At 40.0% G+C, this 20,445-nt stretch overlaps 1 protein-coding gene across 3 annotated transcripts in view; it reads right to left on the bottom strand.

The window, feature by feature from the left end:
• Positions 1 to 20,205, bottom strand: part of CSGALNACT2 (chondroitin sulfate N-acetylgalactosaminyltransferase 2) — a 33,723-nt gene extending 13,518 nt beyond the window's left edge. Inside the window, exons 1-3 of one of the 3 annotated variants that reach the window (XM_067539941.1) lie at positions 19,855 to 20,205; positions 8,520 to 8,666; positions 4,571 to 5,835 (exon numbers count right to left, since the gene is read on the bottom strand). In XM_067539941.1, the coding sequence (XP_067396042.1) occupies positions 4,571 to 5,228 (658 nt within the window). In that variant the 5' untranslated portion in view covers positions 5,229 to 5,835; positions 8,520 to 8,666; positions 19,855 to 20,205. Of the gene's footprint in view, positions 1 to 4,570; positions 5,836 to 8,227; positions 8,275 to 8,519; positions 8,667 to 8,780; positions 9,023 to 19,854 lie in introns of those variants that run through there. The other 2 variants (XM_067539944.1, XM_067539949.1) reach the window with 2 other exon arrangements.
• Between the last annotated feature and the right edge of the window lie 240 nt (positions 20,206 to 20,445).

Genomic DNA, 20,445 nt, shown 5'->3' with positions numbered 1-20,445 from the left:
CACACCAGGCTGATTATTTCTCTACCTAAAGTTACTTTGGGAGCTTAACAAGTAATTATACAGTTTTTATATATGCGTGATCTGCAATTTCCTTTTATTCTACTATTTACTTGATCTGCCCCCATCAATAGGAAACATGCCATAATCTGTTGCTGAGCACAAGTGTACCCTCACCGACATGATGCAATACCAGATTTGATATCTAAGACATACCTCTAAAAACCACTTTGCCTTGCTTTAGAAAATATACTTCAAGCAAACTGCTGCACAGCACAGGATGCTTGAATCAGACATGGAAGGCATGGCAAAAGGAAGAACATGATATGCTGGAACACACCAGCAGAAGGATACCAAAGAACTGAAGCAATAGTGAAATGAAGAAAATAGCAGCTGGAAAAGGAGAGTAGCACCAAGGCAGTCTATCACACAGGTTCTCCAACGGGGGGGGGGGGGGGCAGGCCCCGGATGTATTCTGGGGGCGCATGAGAAGATTTCGGGGTGGGGGAACTTACTGTGCACATTTTACCCACAGCAGTGAATAATTAGCAAAACTGATTCCTCCAGACATATCAGGTCCTCAGATGGCGCTGTGCATTTTGAGATTTCAATTAAGCATGCATAAGCATTATGCAAACCCATCATGTGTAAGTTAATCTGTTAGCTATGAAGCAGTACGCACATTTAATTGTGAGTGTGGGCCACAATCACAGTTTTGCTTTTGCTCATTATAATGGATCATTGGTTCATTTGTGCAACAGAAAAAACACCAAGTGAAAAACAAAGACCAAACTGATTCAAGTGAACCACCACTGCCACACATATCGGTACATGTGTGTATGTGGCAGGAGTGGGGGACATAAACTACTACAGACACAAAGAAGGGGGGGCACGATCAGATAAGTTTGAGAACCACTGGTCTATCATATTTGGCAAGCACCAGGGCTTCTCTGTGCTGCATATGGTCGGCCCTACTGGGAATCCACACTATATACAAACGTCATTAACTACATATACACTGTATTATAAAGTGCATTATTTGAAAATGTTAGATTTTCTTTCACACACACACACACTCTCTCTCTCTCTCTCTCTCTCACTCTCCCCCCCCTCCAGTGAGGAAAAGGACATATCTACATGGGGACACTCAGGAACATGACACCGAATTAACTAAAGGCTTGAGTTTAAAATTCATTCATTATAGGGCATTACACCTCTGTGGATGAGCTCATTCAGAAGTAAAATGGCCTTAGCTTTGCTGAAGCTGAAGTGAACTAAGGCCAGTTTAACTCAGAATGACAGCATTCACAAGGCTTTAATGCACTTTTACCTAATGCATTTTAAATTCATCCTTTACTTAATTCAATTTGACTGTCCCTGAGTGTCTCCATGTACATATGCCCCAAAATACAACAGGAACCAAGCTCTGTCAGTTATAAATGTAAGCAATCATAATGCTTTATCAGTTATCAGGAACAGCTGTACCTCAGATTTTAAAAAAGGTAGGTATGTGCCTGTGCAAGTTCAGGGGGTGAGCAGAGTGAAAAGATGGGAGTAAAGGAGATGGCAATGGTTGGCATAAGAAATCTTAGACTTTGAATTTCAAGAAAAACATAATTACGTAGGGCTTGTCTGCACAAGGACTTTTGTAAGCATAATTACACCAAAGTGACATAACTAAACAGGAAGAAAGGCACCCCTACTCTGCAGTAAGTGGCCACATAGGGAGTAGATAGTGGCATAACCTCTTGTGTAGACAAGCACTTCTTCTTTAGGAGGTATCTTAACTTTAGAAAAAAACCTTCATAAAGAGAAGTAACACTTCATTGATTTTTGAGCCCTGATTTCTCTCGTGTGCTTCCAGGTATGTACATAGTGGGCTTTTAAAATATTTGCTCAGGTCTCTGTTCATGTTGAAAATAGGCTTCAGAGTGTCTACTAAATCTTAGCAACTCAACAGAGCTGAAATAGTCAAGACAAAGCCATTTCCCTTAAAGTAACCATTTCTATTGTTTTCAGATCTTCCATACTATCAAATATTATCAGTTTCTCAGTCATCTGGCCCGATCTGCTTAAGATTTAGTTTCTGGTTCTAAATACCTCATTAGAATCTGAGATTGGTGTTCAACTGTTGATGATGATACATCCATCAACTTAGGCGCCAAACTATTTGTCACTACAGAAACAGCCCATTAAAACCAGTTTAAAGAAAGCAGTTATAATTCAGCAACCCATGACACCTTGTTATTGGTTAACATTTCTAGATAGCCATTAAGAGCATTTACTGTTATTTTAGAATAGGGACAATGAGGTCTGACATCCATCTTAACCCCTGAGGCTTACAACAGCTTAAGGGAACCCTGTATTTTCCAAATATAAAGGCAGCAGTTTTCCAACTGGGCTTTCATCAACACAATGACAAGTTATAAGTAAAACACTGATGTCACGGAATGGGACAAAACATTAAAAATGAAAGCTTTAGCTCTGAAATTTGAAGTCAAAACAGTTAATAGTCAAAGAAAAAATACTCTTCAAATGGCCAAAAAATTTGTCAAGTCCACCAATGCTATTTTCACATGCATATAAAACTGTGATGTACCTATAAAAGTCACCACCTCTGTTTGAAAGAAAACTGTGGCTAGTAACTAGCATAACCTAATGATCTACAGCACAAAAATATTTCCACTTAAGTACTGAATAATGGTTATGGGATTCCTATAATCAAAATCATAAGAAACTGTGTTGACCACAGAGGGAATGAGTTCAATTTCCAAAGGAAAGATGTTCTTTAGCAACTAACAGTCAATTTATCTGGGGAAAAGGCGTGGAGGGAGGAGAAGAACTTTGCTTCATAAGGAACTATATCTGCTTGCTTTCTCAGAGGTCTGTAGTCATTAGAAGAGGCTAACAGAACAGCAATAATCTAAATAACTGCAAAGATAGTGAAGTGCAAACAGCATGTATAAGAGGAAAGCAGCTGCACATTACAGTAATTTAAAATAAAAAACAGTTGAAACTGTAAAGTGACACTGTAAGAATGTCTCTAAGCAAACTAAAATAGGCTTTCAGGTGAAAAACTTTAAAATCCAACATTACATTGCCTGGCTTTAGAGCTATACTTTAGATGCATTTCCCCTTCCTGCTCACCTCTTTCTCCCCACCATTAAAGACAACAAAGGAACTTTACTTGGAAGTTTCAACAGAGTAGCGATAAGGCAAAACACCACTGCACTATTCCATTAGAGAGAAGCAGATTCATTTTGACCTTAGGAGCTGATTAAGTCATCTGACAGGAAAAAAATGAACTATTTCAAGGATTGTATAGCATTCTTGCGTATGTATTTGCTTTACTATGCATCATACATCACTACTCAGATTTTGGAGTGCTTGCAAATAGAAGAATTAGCTCTAAAGCATTACGCACTTCTGACTTTTTCTGGCAATACGTACTGCATTTAATACTATAGGCCTATATATAAAGAAACCGTCATATTTCCATCAGAATTACAGTTTAGTATAAAGTACTTTCAAGACTAAGTTCTAGAGAAATAATGGCCACTGAACCTTTTCAGTACATCAGCCTTGAGAAAGCAATACTGCTCATGGTTTGGTTTGATTTTTTTTTTTTTTAAATCTATCATTGCTTGAGTGTTTTGCAGCTGAAGTAGCATTCATCTTCTCTCCCTTACCCCCGGGAGTCTGGGAATGTAACAAATGCCAGCATTTTAAAGGTCATATGTTTGAGTAATCTGGTTTCAGGGTTTGCACATCTAGAACCAGATCCTGAGCTGGTTTAAATCTGCATAGATCGATTGACTAATGGAGCTATGCCATTTTATGCCACCTGAAAATCTAGCCCTAGATACTCAGCAACCAAATACTCTAACGAAGATAAAATTCTCTATAAACATCACTCTCCCCCCACTAACACTGGTGCATGTGTCAATGTTTTAAATACGAATAACTAGTTTGCATTGTGACATTAATATACACCTCTTCACCTACATGCAGTTTACAGTTAACTGGTCATAACTGATACTAAGGGATAATGTTAAGTGGAGATTTTCAAAAGCAGAAAAGGAAGCTAAGCTATCAAGTCTCATGACCTTCAAGGGAAGCCAGGCACTTAACTGCCCTGTGTGCCTTTGAAAGCCTCCTGTTCAGTATTAAGTACTTACTGTTCTATATTTACACGAGCACAATATAAGCAAAATGATCATCAACTAAAATTCAAAAATTCAAATTCAAGCGGGCACAGCTTGTTTTGGCTGTTTGCTATAGTAAAACATTTCCACTGAAATGATTACTTTTTCTTCCCCCCCAATGCACGGTATTGTGCAATGGTGAGAAGCAACAGATTCTACTACAAGAGGCAAACCAGGTCTGAAGTTTTTCTTAGTGCAGCAGAAGTACTACATATTATTAGAGTAGACATAAAAACTATAAAGACGTGAAAAGAGCTATCAATTTTGTTTTACAACGATAAATTCCTCTGCAATCGTCACAGAGCGTTATGATAGTCTGTGCAGCTGATTGGGAAATGCACAAGTTATTAAATAAGCTTTTACAGTACCTTCAATGAAATCATTTTCATTATAGAGCTGTCTCTCTCCTATTCCATCGTCATCATCTTGTCCATCTTCTTCATCGGGATTATTGATTACTTCTAGGCCAGCCTCAATAACTTCCACTAACTCATCTCGCTTATCCTTTCTAACAGGTTTCTCTTCTGGGTGCCGAGTGAGCCCCATCTCCAACTGGAACACTTTCATGGAGGTAAAGCTTTCAAAGGGAATGACACCATATTCACTAGGTAGCTTGGCCCCTATGCTCACCTCAGCCTTGTCAATTTGGGAATGAAGAAACTCTAGGAGATCATTCGATGCTTGTTCTTTGGTGCCTTGGTAGCCTATGCCATTGACTCTTGGGCTCTTCTTTTCCTGCAGCATTTTCAGCTTGTCACTCATTTCCTGAAGCTCTTGTTTTAGCTGAGCAATCTGACGCTTCAGACTAGCAGCCCGGGTTTGATAGTGTTCCTCTTGCTCCTGTAGAAGAGCTTGGTAATATTCTTTACCCAAGTTCTCGCCTACAACACCGGGCAGAGATCTACTGCCATCCGTTTGTGGAGCACACTCAAGCAGGTACATGAACAACAACAAACTGAATAGTAAGGCAAGACCCACTAACAGCCAACGGGGCCTGGCTTGAAAAATTAAACCTCTTCTGGGCATTCTTATAAGATTTCAGGTCCCCCAACAAAACGCTGATTTTCTTTTTCATGCCTTTCCAGAAGCATCCCCCCAAAGTCCAAGACTTAAAAAGGGAATAAAACCATGATTTTCTTAATAGTCACATCAAGTTCTGTCATAGCCAAAAAAAAGGATAAACTTTCAGCATTTGTCTTAATCATGTGATACTGCAGAGACAAAGTCTGAAGTTACTATAACCTCCATGTTGAAAAGGAGCAAATGTGGTCTACACCATCAGATATCATTCCCATAATAGTCTGGTGACTTGTCCAAAACAAAACAGAAACATTGTGAATCCTTGCTCACTCTTTTCCTATTTTTTAATTTCTCAAAAGCAATAGCTATTGGTTTTAGTTTGAAATTCTTCACAGCAAAAAAACTTGGCAAATACTGGGATTGGTAGGCTTTTGGAGCACAGCTTTTTTGCGCACACTCATTTATATGCTGAAGGAGCAATCTACACCTCGGTAACAGTAGTTTTCATTGGACAGTTTGATATTTTCCTCTGGAACTTAATAATTGAGTATTTTATTCCACTTCCCCCTTCTTTCGACTTCTGTGGTTTGAGTCAGCAAAACCAAGGCAGAACCTAAAATTAAATGAAAGGTGCACATTAGAACTACAAAGCAGCCAGACAGCTGGAAAACACATGAAGGAAACGTTAATATCCAAAAATGTAGACATGATGGATTACAAATTTTTTATTTTTTTAGAGTTGTAAAATCTCAGTTCTTTCCACTGTGTTACACATGAACAATTTCCTTCTTATGAAAGTGTCTGGAGCATACGAATAAGAACAACTAAATGAAATGTAACTTTTTCAAGCAGATAAATTATATTATAAGAATTCTCTTCCAGACTTATTGTGTCATTTCTGTAAAGCTTCCCCGCATCATCATTTTCCTTTTTTTGGAAATACTTAAAAAAACCAAACTATTTAAGGGAACCTCACTGCTTGAACATAACTTTCATTTCTGATGACCTTTATTTACATCTAAAATTCTTCGAGGGAATTTATTCATTGACATACTCAAGTTCTGAAGATCTTAAGATCAAAATTACACAAATATAGTTTCTCGGGCCAGGTCTAAATGAAATAGTTCTGGGTTTTTGGCCACACAAAGAGAGGCATCACACTTAGCTCAATGGCATCTGTTTGACTGTAACATGACAGATATTGAATGCCGTATCTGATCAGTCTAATATTTCAGAGAGTATTCTAAGCATTAGTGGGCACAACCCTACTGATTTTGGTGCAAAATCAGAATACTGGAAAAGCCTGATTCACAGGAAAATCAGGGTCCACAGTGTCTGGTGCTGCAGGCAAAAAATCTCTCTGGAACTGGGACAGCAGTTTAGCTTGTTGTGCAAGAAGACTGCCACTGGCTCAGACTAACAAAAATAAGAGCCTTAGGAGAGTTTGTAAAGGGAGTGAAAGGACAGTGGCGGTCGGGCAGGGGAGCCAGAAAGGACTGGAGGTGAGTGGTGGTGATGGGGGGAATGCAAGAACCCAGGAGACAGTGGGGAGGGAGGGAAGGAGTGGAGATATGGAGAGGGAGGACTGTAGAGTGCACAGAGAGCCAGGCATGAGGGGGAAGGGAGAATGGAGGTGCACACACACAACACCTGGCATGTAGCAAGGAAGGGGAGGGGGAAATAGGACATCCTCCAAGGGTGGTGGCAGGGGAAGAAGGCGCCACAGAGTTTCTGCTACGGGAAGAGATAATGAGGGTCAATGGTACTCGGAATGGAGACAGAGCCCCTGCTCTGAGGAAGGAGTCGGGAGGAGTTGCAGGGAGTCCCTACAAAGAGGGGGAGGGTGTTTGAGGCAGGGTGGAGAAATGCAAGGAGCCTCTGGTGCATGCAATACTCACGGCCTATCGAAGCTATGTAGTGCATACAATTTTACTGGCAAAATCTTTATGCTTATTAAATTACTTGTGTTTTTTCTTATCTGCAAGTGCAATTTATATTCATTTGAATAGGCTTTATGCAGTCCCCAACTGACTCAGATTTATCCTTGGCCAGTACACCACTTATTATTTTGACAACAACAACATGCTAGATATTCCATAGCATAGCGTGAGACAAGATTCTGGCCCCAAAGAACTTACAGTTTAAACACAAAATGAACAGGTAAAAGTTAAGAAAAAAACAGCAGTAAGTAGCAAGATATTCCAACTTCCGAGGGAGTTGCACAGTTCGATTCCATGATATTTGCTAGGAGGGTTAATTTTCTTTTGCCATGGTGAGGTAGCTTGGGTAGTCAACATTTCTTTGGGGACAAGGACTGGAGTTTAGACACCTTTTGTACAAAATGAGCTAAGGAGGGACTTGGAAGATAACGTGAATGCAGAGAGGTCCAGGTGAGGGAAAGAATTCAAGACGGGGAGCAGGGAGGAACAAGAGGGAGAAATGGTTCAGGGAAGAAACCACTGACAAGAATGAAGAATGTGCAGGGATTGTTATCTGTGGTTTAGGATGAAGTAAAGGGGACAAATGGGGACCAAAAGGTGAGAAAGAGGAAGCAGAAAATAAGTTGTGAAGGACTTTAAAAGCCAGGACCAGGAAAGAGAATGGAAAGAGAAAACTGATTTTTGCAATGTATTGAAAAGAATAAACGAGCAGGATTTAGCATTAATGTGGAGGAAGTGAGGCAGTGGGGGGGAGATGACAGAAGTAAAAAATGGAAGCATCTTTGAATACTACGGGACAGGAAGGAGAGTGGAATAGCAAACAGTGAGTGAAAGGAAGAGGTCAAAGAGTCTGAGAGGAGAAGGCATTAAATATTTGACATGTTAAGTTTATGTTGGCAGCAGAACATCCCAGAAGAGATAGCAGAGAATCAACGATGCTGATGGAGGAAGAGTGTAGGGTGGAAAGGCAGATCTGCAAACTCTTGGCGTGTAAGTAGCAACTGAAACCCTGTGGCTATGATCACTTGGGGAGAAAGGGCAGAAAAGAGCCAAGGACTCTCTCACCATGACAGGGAAACAAAACGAACTTGTTCATGAAATAAGGCCAGGTTTCAGCATACACTGGGATTGATTCTTCCACCTGTAAAGGATGGATTCTCTTTAATGGATAGTGTGTCAAAGGATACACCCTTAAACACAATTAAGCCGAAGTATTTCAATTATACCATTAAAGTTACGAGGCCAAAAAAAAAACCCACAGAAGAAATAGGAAATAAAAATGAATGCATTTTAATTCAGTTACTAAGGCAAGTAAATTATTGTTCATGCTGTTGAAAAAAAAATAAAGGAAACTTACTGTAAAACTTATGGACATCCATTTTTTGAGACTTGGACTGACCGCTGTCTTGGGGGCACTCAGGTATGCTGCAGTCTGTGCAAGAATAATCAGGCATTCCTCCTTTGTTCTTCCTTTTAATTTTTGTAAGCCTTTTCCACTCTCTTTCTTTGGAAAATGGATTTGGAGAAGAAAGAGAGAAAGTTTGAGCACATTGTCAGTCATCCCAATCTTTTCTCTCTGGGCACACACGAGTTTGTAGGACAACCCTACAATTCTCACCATGTGCTTGAAAGATTCCATCCTAAGCAAGCCTCTTCCCTACTGCAGGGAATCTAGAAAGACAAATGTTAGTCCTTTGTTCAGTTTAAGACTTGTCTCCCAAGAGCATTAATGAAGTTCTTTCTTCTGATTTCAGCTAGCTAGCTCAGTGCTCCCCCATGTCAGAAAGAAAGGCTATTAACTGCACTTCCCTCCTGACCACAATGTAAAAGTGTTCTCTGGGGCAGTTAATTCACTCAGGAAATTCACCTGAGTATCCAGATTTCAATATCAATTTAGTTTGAATATATAAATAATTAAAAGAAAAGATTGTAGGGAAAAATGGTTATACCATTACATTATTTCTGATGAGTCGAGGGACCTAACAGCTTTGCCATCTGTTAGAGATGCAGTCTTTCCGAACTCTCATCAATAAAGTCTTTGTGCCACACCGCCTCCTGTGCATGTATGGTGTACAGCAGCAATCACTATTAAGTCAGTATTTATCAAACTCTACCACACAGATCCCACGCTATTTCTCTGTCACTACAATCTGAAGTAATATGAAGTAAACCTGTAAATGCCACTTTGTGGTTAAGTTTCATGAACTGATAAAATATGCATCTACATACACTGTTAGATCATCCTCACCCAGATCATTACACCTATTCCCAAGTGAAATAACTAGAGCTGAAAGATTAAGTGAGTTGCCCAACGATGCAAAGTCAGAACCAGAGCCAAAGTCTGGAATTCTTCCATCTCTATTCTGTGCACAGACCATACTTCTAGCTACACATAATATTCCTGGGATTTTAAATATGCCTGTTGTACCATCCCTCAAGCACCAACCCCGCATCAAGCTGCCCAGTTTCAAGTAAGAGGCTTAGGACCCCTGCATGTGCTGAATTTCATGCACAGGAAAGGACTGATTGAAGTTTACAGGACTTCTCATATAGTAGTTACCCACTTCCTGTTGCCAGAATCAATGCCTAACAATATTTAGCTAGGGAACAAACTACAGAAGTTGAAGGAAGACCTGAACAAGATGGGTCAAAGGCAAAAGCGATCTAATCCAGGCATTTTTTGAATGTAAGTGTCATTACTGAACAACTTAATACAAAATATATAAATAAAAATCTATAACAAAGTAATTTCAGTTAATTAAGCCCAGAGAAGTCCTTAAGAAGGGAAAATAAATGAAAAATGTCTAGAACATTTTACTAATAAATTATTACACAAATACAGCTACATGCCTAGAAAAGTGGTTAGATGTGTCCTCAAACTATTGATCAGGGTCCAAATGTGGTCAGTCAAGGCAGAAAGAAAAAGCCAGTCTGCAGTACAAAACCAGGACACAGAGTGATGTAACACTAACATCCAACCTTTCTTTAGCAGAAAATTATATGAATTTTATAAATGATCCTTCCCCATTTCCTTTTGAATTTTGCAGGAAAGTAGGAGTTGGAAACACAGCATTTGCAAGCTAATGAATTTTTTTTAGGTTTCCTTAAAACAGAAATATTAAAAAAACAGATAAGTATTGTATACAGAATGGCATTAGTTCAGGAGAAGCTGCAGACATCTGAACCTGCTTAGGCAAAACTGGCACTCACAAGCTTAGTCTATTTACAACAAGTAAAGACCAGGCTGTACTTGAGTCAAAATAGATTTGGCAATGTCTATCCTGAGTATCCTTCATGATATTAGCTGACTTTACTGTCCAAAAACAGTTTATTATTGGACTGTGACTATCACAGCAATGGCAGCATTTCACCATCTTTGATTAACAGGCAGACAGAGTGCTGTTAACTCAGTCAACATGGCAGTCAGGTTTTGAGAACTGAATAATTTTTGTCCAGAAAAAACGAGTCTAACTCCCTCAATCCAGTGCGATTCGGGGCACAGATGTTTGTGTTTGAACTTTTGTCTTCCAAAGCATTCACATGAGCATATAAATGAGGGGGAAAAAAATGATACTTCAAACATTAGGCGTCATTTTTAATCTATGAATGAAAGCTTTAATCATTAAAAGGAAAAGTGATTAGAACATCTAGGTTATTGTTTTGCATGTTGGGAAAATGAGGAAGTTGCAGAAATGCCTAAAAGGCAATAGAAAAGGTCAGGTCACTGGCAATTACAGAGAGGGTCACAGGGTTAATGGGCTGATTCAACTTGTCATTGGCTATTGAAGATGTGCAAATAGCTGGAGCTGTCAACCAATGCAGGCTTGGTCACTGCAAGGCCCAGGAGCCAGTGGCAGCTCCCATCGACCCTAAGTGCAGCTCCCTGACTAATTGTTAATATTCAAATTTATTTTATTTTTAACATTAGAATACGTACCGAGGCTATCAAAGTCCGCCTTCTTGACACGTGAAATTGACCACATGGTACGATGTGCGCCGATAAGTACATCGAAGTACATCTATTGTATAATAACCGTAATATTACCATAGATACCAATGTGTTAATTTAGTAGTTGATGTGGCTCTCACATTGAAGGTTTTTTTTCCTGAGTGGCCCCCACTTGAAAAATGGTGAAGATCACGGATATAGTGTCTAACTTAAAATTTGCAAATTGGGATACATTTGCAACTCATTGTAAAATCCTTTGATTAAGTCTGATCTATACACAGGCTTGGAAGGATTAGGTTTGTAATCGGTAAATGTTGGTAAATGTCAATTTCTCTCACTCACTCACACTCACACACACACCTCCTCCCCCCCAATCAATAATAATCAAATAGGTAAGGTAAGACAAATGCTGCTTGAGAAACCATTAAAGATTGATTTAAGGATAGTCACTGTGTATATTTTGCCATGTGATGCTAACAAATGGTGTTTTAACAGTTAATTCAAAAGCATTAACTTTCAGAATCTCAAAAAGTGTCATTTATTTGTCTGACGCCCTCCCTCCCCCATTTCCTACAACTGTGGAAAAAAAATTTTAAAATGCTTTAAAATAAATGTGTATTATCCATCAAAATGATCAAAAAATAAAAATTGTGTTCTGCTAAAGTAGTTTTAAGACAGACTTGAAACAGCCAGTAGCCAACTTTTCATTGTTGAGTGGGAAAGAATGGCCCAGGAGCTACAGTACAAGACCTTGGTTCACATTCTTGTTTTGCCGCAGACTCCTTCTCTGATTTTGGGGGCAAGTCATTTAGTCTCTCTGTGCCTCAGTTCCCCCATGTGTCTGTGGGATAGCAGTACTTCCATAGCGCACACAGGTGAGGAGAGGGTAAATACAGTAGAAAGATTGTGAGGTGCACAGATAGGACAGCAATGGGGGCCATCTAATTATGACTGTTTGATTGAACTATTCATGATGAGATGACTGACTCTGTAGACATGGGGAAAGCGGTGGATGTGATATACCTTGACTTTAGCAAAGCTTTTGATACGGTCTCCCACAGTATTCTTATCAGCAAGTTAAAGAAGTATGGGTTGGATGAATGGACTATAAGATGGATAGAAAGCTGGCTAGATCATTGGGCTCAGTGGGTAGTGATCAATGGCTTGATGTCTAGTTGGCATCTACTAACAAGCCGAGTGCCCCAGGGTGCTGGGCCGATTTTGTTCAATATCTTCATAAATGATCTGGAGGATGGGGTGGATTGCACCCTCAGCAAGTTTGCGGATGACACTAAGCTGAGGGAGTGGTAGATAAGCTGGAGAGCATGGATAGGATACAGAGTGACTTGGACAAATTAGAGGACTGGGCCAAAAGAAATCTGATGAGGTTCAACAAGGACAAGTGCAGAGTCCTGCACTTAGGATGGAAGAATCCCATGCACTGCAATAGACTAGGGACCAACTGGCTAGGCAACAGTTCTGCAAAAAAGGACCTGGGGGTTACAGTGAACAAGAAGATGGATATGAGTCAACAGTGTGCCCTTACTGCCAAGAAGGCTAATGGCATATTGGGCTGCATTAGTAGGAGCATTGCCAGCAGATCAAGGGAAGTGATTATTCCCCTCTATTCCGCACTGGTGAGGCTTCATTTGGAGTATTGTGTCCAGTTTTGGGCCCCCCACTACAGAAAGGATGTAGACAACTTGGAGACAGTCCAGAGGAGAGCAACAAAAATGATTAGGGGGCTGGAGAACATGATGTATGAGGACAGACTGAGGGAACTAGTCTTGTTTAGCCTGCAGAAGAACAGAATGAGAGGGGATTTGACAGCAGCCTTTAACTATCTGAAAGAGGGTTCCAGGGAGGATGGAACTAGGCTGTTTTCAGTGGTGGCAGATGACAGAACTAGGAACAATGGTCTCAAGTTGCAGTGGGGAAGGTCCGGGTTGGATATTAGGAAAAACTTTTTCCCCCTAGGAGGGTGGAGAAGCACTGGAATGGGTTACCTAAGGAGGTGGTAGAATCTCCATCCTTAGAGATTTTTAAGATGCAGCTTGACAAAGCCCTGGATTTGATGGTTTAGTTGGGGTTGGTCCTGCTTTGAGCAGGCGGTTGGACTAGATGACCTCCTGAGGTCTTTTCCAATCCTAATCCTCTATGATTTTGTGAAGGAAGTTTCTATTGGTTGTGACCAGATATATACCACAATGGTCAACATTGTTAAGATCTTCATGTCAAGAGCTAACAAGTGCCACCTGCAGTTGCACAAGTACAAACCCAGGAACAAATGCTGCATATTCTTGAGCCACATCTACTAGCACCTCCTCTATGTACATAACAGACATCTGTTTTATGAAAACTGCATATAAGAAGTAACACTACTGTTGTAACAACAATAAATCTGTCTTAACTATTTCTAATGCTGTGCATTAAGACTGCATACAGACCGCACCACGTTGGTCTGTAAACGACACTCTTCACCTGCATTCCTTTCTTTAGATGCCTCCACTCAATTCTTTCCCCTGTAATCCATTTCCCACCTCCTTCTCAATGTTACCTGACCATGATAAACAATACCAGTGATTCTTTAGCTTGTTACTAGGAGGTAAAGGCTTTTGCCAAGATACAGGTCTTACATACATCACATGTTGATGCCATGTATATTCATCCTTACCCTATTTATCTACATGAGAGGTGAAAAGCCACATTGAATTATGTCCCTATAAATGCAATGTTAACGGACAACTTTTCCACCATTATTGCCCCCTCCTTTAAAAAGAAAGGAAATTACATGCAACATGTTAATGTATCATTAAGGTTGAGAGGCAGAACATAACACTATTTAGGTTTCTACTGCAATGCCAGCTCAAGCCACACTGGACATTCTAGACTTTTTAATGGTATAAATTTAAGTTTGGAGATTTAATAGAACAGAAAATACTAGCTATATGCAGAGTGGATTAACTAATATTACAGTAAGAATCTCACTTTTTACACACACCACCTCATGTACACCCTTATGGTATGATTCCTGTATCATTCATGTTCACCCTTATAGCGTAACTGTGTATTGTTTAATGCAAAGTATGTCACGTAAGGTGTTTTTGGAATGCTTATGGCACACTGAACATTATTGCTATGATAGTATGTTTCTTGCAATGTCATATGTACGGTTATGAAGCTCTGCTATGTAATATTCCCAAATGTGTGTCTAACATTGCTTGAGGCAGATGAGGTAAACACTAAAGGCAGAGACGGTCGTTCACACCTTGCTAAGGCACACGTAAAACAACCAGCTCTTTCAGGAACAATGGACTGGCCTAAACATCTGATAAGGTGATGCACATTAGACTCAAGGGGAGGAAACCATGCCGGACATTGCAGGTCACCTGACCCCAAGGGATGGAGGAGAAACATGTTAAAGGAAGAGACATTTTGGTCTCTGGAGCTCTCTCTTGCAATCCATCTACAAGACAACATCAAGACCGTCCACAGAGGGGAAACCCTGGTTGGGGGCCGACCAACCAGCCTGTGGTGAGAACCATCTAAAGACTGTAAGGCTACTGCTGTGTAAAGTTTAGTTTAGAATGTGATTTGCCTTTTATTTCTTCCTAATCAAATCTGACCTAAATTCCTCTGGCTTATAATCACTTAAAATCTTACTGTATTTAATAAGCTTATTTGTTTCTTTTAGCTAAAGCAGTGCACATGGTTTGGGTGTGTGTCGAGACTTCATTTAAAGTGAAAGCTGGTGCATATCAATTTCTTTGATAAATTGACAGACATATTTGAGTACAATGGGCAGCACTGAGCTCTGTAAAATGGCAGTTCCTAGGGTTGCATCTGAGACTGGGGGTGTTTGCTGGGTCATTCTATTGCATAATCCCATGAGTGGCTGGCCAGAAGCGATCATTCACTAAATCAGGGACTGTTTGCTTGCAGGAGGCTGGGCATGGGCTGACCCAAGAGTGGGGGGGTCCACACAGTGGGGGCAAGTGTGAGACAGTACCCAGGAATGAGGGAGTGGGATGACATAGCCATACACCAATCCAGATTGCAGAAGGGAACGTCACAACCTCTAAAAGAGAAGAATTTTGTACTGGATAAAATACTTGAAAGGTTTACTGGACACCTACTAGTCAAAGGACTAAGTCAGCTAACCAGAAACCCAGACTACTTGCATCATGTCTTCTTATTCTCACTCTACTGCTGCTTTATAATCGTGTCCTATATCAAGGACTGAAAGAGGTTGGAGTCTCTTTTCCCTCACCACCCTGAAGGAGCAAAGCATTGAGTTTTTGTCACTACTACTGCTCACAGCTTTCCTGGGCAGCAACAGCACTCCACTGGCTTCCCATCCATAAAAAAGGAGAAGAGAAATCAACAAGTATGAACCTCTGAAGTCTTGTCCAACCAAAGGATAAGATGTGGGGAACTCTCTATGGCACCAGGAGGCAGGGTGCTGGGAGAACCAAGTTTCATATGTTTGCTAATCACCCGTGATATGAAATATAAATTCCTCATGCTGGGTGCAGAGATGGTGCCCTCTTCCCAAACCTCTCTACTCAAAACCTCTTCCCAAGATACCGAGATTGATGGTACTCAGTTTTTCATCAGGGCACTGTTCCTGGATCCTGCTAGTGGCTCAGTAGCAGTCTTTCACATCAGCTTCAGACTTGTAGGTAGGTTTTTCCAAACCCTGTGCTTAAGGGGAGGATTGTGGCCTGCAAAATATAACCCTAGAGATGGGTGAAGGAGCGGGGAGCATCACAACACTGGAAAATTAAGCTATTGTACTTGAAAACATGTTTGTTTGTTTTTAAATTTGCATAAAGCTAAGGTATAACAAGATTATTTGGAAAAAAAACATTATTTTGAGCATGATCTTATTTAAAGGCTGACTTTCTACATCTTGGAATTCCGAATGTTGAAATTTCACACAGGAAAAGCCTTTTATTCTGGTTGACTGAAATTCAGCTGATTTAGAAGAATGACTATCACCTCTGCAAAAGAGACATCCAAGGTACACACAACATTACCAAAATATGTAAGGATATAAAGAAATAACTGCTTGTTATTCCTACTGCATTTCATATATACAAATATAGAAGTGTTTCTGCTCCTTACCAAAGAGATCATTTATTCTCCAACACAAGGAAATAAACTAAAAGGCTAATTCAAGACACTTAACTGTTTTTGTTAAATTAGCATTCTGGTTTGGTCCCTTGTTGGGAATAAAAGAAAGTGCCTTTACTAAAGAGGATGCATTTTTATGCTTTTAATAGTGACCTAATTCTGTATATTCTTACTCTATTTTGAGTTGTGCGTTGATATACTTGTTTTCACATATTCCATTTCAAAATTTTCCTCTTCTGCAAGCTATAGATGGTCTGATGGCTTGGCTGTTTTTGTGATTCTCTGACTCAGTCTAAAGGCAAATTTACAGTAATTTCATATCCTAAGACCTTAAAAGTTCTACCCAAGACACGCCACAAAATTGACATTTCAGTTTTACAACTGTTTTTCTTGGCAATTCATGTACAAAGGGTATAAACTTTGGTAATGCCCCTTGAACATGTTATCTTATCCTGTTTCCCATCAACCTCATACTGATTCTACGAGAAATGCTTGCTGAACATCAGAGAAGCTATAAATTTCAGCCATAGTCTTTACTTCCAGATGTTTTGTGACTCATTGCAGTAGTTTTGTAAAAAGTGAGCTGATTTCTTCAACTGCAGATAATCTTTAATGTACCACAAAGGGAGAGGAGGGAGGAGGAGGAGAGAAGCCACCTTATCTACAGCTAATTTCCCCATAAAGGGCTTGTCCCCACACAACCCCCAATAACTATTTTACATAGAGTTTCCAGAAAGGCTGTATTTCAAACACTGTGTTGCAGCACTACCTTAATTCAAATGATACATGTTTACAGGGATTTAAGAGCTGATCCAAAGCCTTTTTAAGTTAATGGAAAGGCTCCTGTTATCTTCAGTGGAGTTTGTATAAGGCCCTTAATTTGGGTCAAAGCTTCTACTGAACCAGCAGAGTTCAGCGGTCCATCCACAGAAGATCACAACAGGAAAATAATGAGGACAGCTTGTGTTATGTTATAAACAGATGACAGTGCATTTTACTTCTCCCTGCTAGGGAATAGGGAGAAATATTCTTAGTAAAAACTGAAGTCATTAATTACATAAGGAAAAAGTTATTACTACTGAAAATAACAATTTGTAGTGACTGTAAGACCATTACAAGGGTAAAACACTCAGCAACCTATTCCTGGAATGCACCATTAGCTTAACTTATTGCCACAGAAAGGCAGCACTAACAGTGACAAGGTTGAATAGGATTACAAACTCTCTGAGAAGACATTGAGTCAGTTTTAGCTATAGACAGATTTTCAGTTTCACACAGGTCTGGTCAATTTCACTTTGCAGCCTGAGTTTTTGTGCTGGAGCAGTTCTCCTTTCTTCTTTTGTAGAGCTGTTAAGAGACAGGAGAAATGGACAGAGGAAGAATAGAAAAGGAAGCAGAAAATGGAGATCACACAGACACTATCAAGACCCTAAGAGTTTAGGCCAGAGGTACCACAATTTCATTTTGTCACTGCACTACCGAGCACTGACATCTGCTACTTTTAAATCCATGTATTCTTCATCTGAAGCCAGATCACAGCTACATGGATTAATTTTATTTGCAATCACCGCCCCGCTTCTCACAAACCCATTGGCCTATAAATTCATGAGCCAGGCGACCAGGTGGGTTCTTTGTTGTGGGAAAAACCTTGACAATCACAGAAAGAATAAACATAGTTACGGACTCACAATTTTGGTAAAACAAGGGAGTCACAGAAAATATTTTAATCAAAATCTACTTTATATTGAAGTAAAAAGGAATGAGATGAATTGCATGCATAATTTAAAAAGGCAAATAAAAGCAGCAAGTCATTTTAAAATCCAAAAAGCTTTTTTTTAAAAAAAATCATTGGCTAGTAATCATTCCAATACACTATATTGTGCATTCCTAACTTACAACTGAAGAATTTAAGTCTTGCCATACACTTCAAATGCAGCACAGCTAGCGTGTCTGGTGTGGGACTAGAAAGACTTTTCTTTCAATATACCCACAACAGTTAAAATAATAATCTAAGCCCTTTCTAAAATCTCCCTACCACCACCAATTTTTCCACAGTGGCTACACATATCTACCCCCACGCCCCTCACATTACCTGGCAGAAACCTGGCATATTCACCTGGGAAACACTTCAGAAAACAAAAAACAGGGCAAATATGTGTCAGTTTTCCTCATGAATATAACAGGACAGTTACTACAGAGACTCCTTTCTGGGGCTGCAAATATATGGAAGAGACAAAAACAGGAAGTCTGACGGAGAGAAGAAGAGATCTTGGCAACTGAGACTTTCAGGGAGGATCAGGGTGTGGGGGTAATCAGCTCCACGCTATGCCACATGTGACTCACAGGCAGTTGTGCTCCTTAAAAGCCCACTCTTAGCCTCATTGAGTATGCACCACATCCATGCCACATTTGCCTAATATCCCTCAGGCATGCTATGTACTCCTCTCCACCCCTCATTAAAATAATAGTCACGGATTCCATAACCATCCACAGCAGCATGACCAACAACAAGCTTCACTCGTGATGATCTAATAGCCTATAGTTTATAAAGAACGTCTGTCTCCAGGGATGTCAATCTGGCATCTTTCATAAGTACTAAATTGACCTTAAAAAGACATTGCTCATTTCTGCCCTGGTCATGAGCCCCACAAGAGAGCAAAGGCTGAGGCACTGCTGATCAGCAGGAGGAATGCTGACATGAGTAGATTAATATGTTTTCATATTACTGCAAATGACAGTGACATTAGGTTACTTAGTTTTTAACTGAAAACATTTTAAGAGCCACAAGACACGAGATGCATAGAATGACCAATTTTATATCTTATGAAGAGTCTCAAATGCAATATTAAGTGACAGAGCATATCTGTAACAGATAATTACTGAAAAAGTGTACTACTTAATGTCTGATATGAAATGGGGCAGAAACATGCAATTGTTTGGCAAAATAAAGACTGACTGATAAATAAAATAATCATAAAAGTCAGTGGAAAGAATGTGACACTTTCTTGAAATCGCACAACATTCTGTGGGTTTACCTCACTTCTCCAAAAAAGATAGAGGCCAGACTCCAAACACAAAACAAAACAGCTCTCCTCATAAAGTTTCCTTCCCAGCAAGTGTTGTCTTATTGCAAATAGTGACAATTTCAAAGGTGGTTCATACTGTAAAATTGTGAACATGCACAGCAAAAAGCTGTATTTTTGCCAGAAGAAAAAACTGACATTTTACACAAGTCTCAGGTTTCATATTTAGACACTCAAATAAGAGCTGCTACATAATGCTCTTCAAATCAGGGGCTTATGCTGATTCTTTTTTTTTCCTGCCATAGAACGTGTGCCAACAGTTCTTCTTGTTGCCTCTCTCATCCTTATGAAACCTGGTACAGATTTTCCTCCAGTGCTACTCTTTATATTTTTCCCCCTTCTTGCTGTTGATGGTCCACGTCCCAGTTACCAGTTAAGATGCACATCTTCCCCTTCTCTGGACTGTGAATGCACTCCTCTGGCATCCCGCCACATGCCTTTAAATTTCCTTAGGTGGAATGCTGCAATTCTCTATCTCATAGACCAGACCCAGGGCTACAGTATTCTACGTCAGCCATGCTCACCAGTAGGTCCTATGGAGTTTAGCACCTCCTGTTCTTCTCTTCAGGAGCCTGGTCAAAGACAACCTTCTTAAAAGCAAAGTTTATCACTAGGAACAAAGAATAGCATGAGAGAAAAGGGCATTTAAGCGCAAGTACATTCACACATATCTTTCCTATCTTCCTAAAGCCCTACCATCCTGTAACGGCAGGCCCACCTTCTTCAGACAATCCAGGCACTCACTGTCTCAATGTGATTAGCTCCCTAACAACCAACTCCCTCTCTGAACAGACAGTCTTTTTAACTGCTATAATCCATTTGATCTTCTGATTCCCAGCATTGGGCCTGTGTGGCAAAACTTGTTTTGCCAGCTTCCACAAGAGGTCAAACCACGAGTCTCAGAGCCAAGGGTCTTTAGTGTTTACCATGTTTACCATGAGGTGGCTTATTTTAAACCATTGTGTCCTTTCCGCTTGTTTTCTTACAGACTAAACCAGTATGCTCATAGAGTAAACATCCCAGTACCCAGGTCAACATACAGCATTCATAATTACAGAGCAGCTCTATGTATACTACTGTTCAAACGTCAGCGAAAGCAGCGAAGGCAATGTTAT

The sequence above is a fragment of the Emydura macquarii genome, unplaced genomic scaffold (assembly GCF_026122565.2).
Source record: "Emydura macquarii macquarii isolate MOO-44397 ecotype Brisbane River unplaced genomic scaffold, CSIRO-AGI_Emac_v2 contig_67, whole genome shotgun sequence".
NCBI lineage: Eukaryota > Metazoa > Chordata > Testudines > Chelidae > Emydura > Emydura macquarii.
This window is presented reverse-complemented; position numbering and strand designations above follow the sequence as displayed.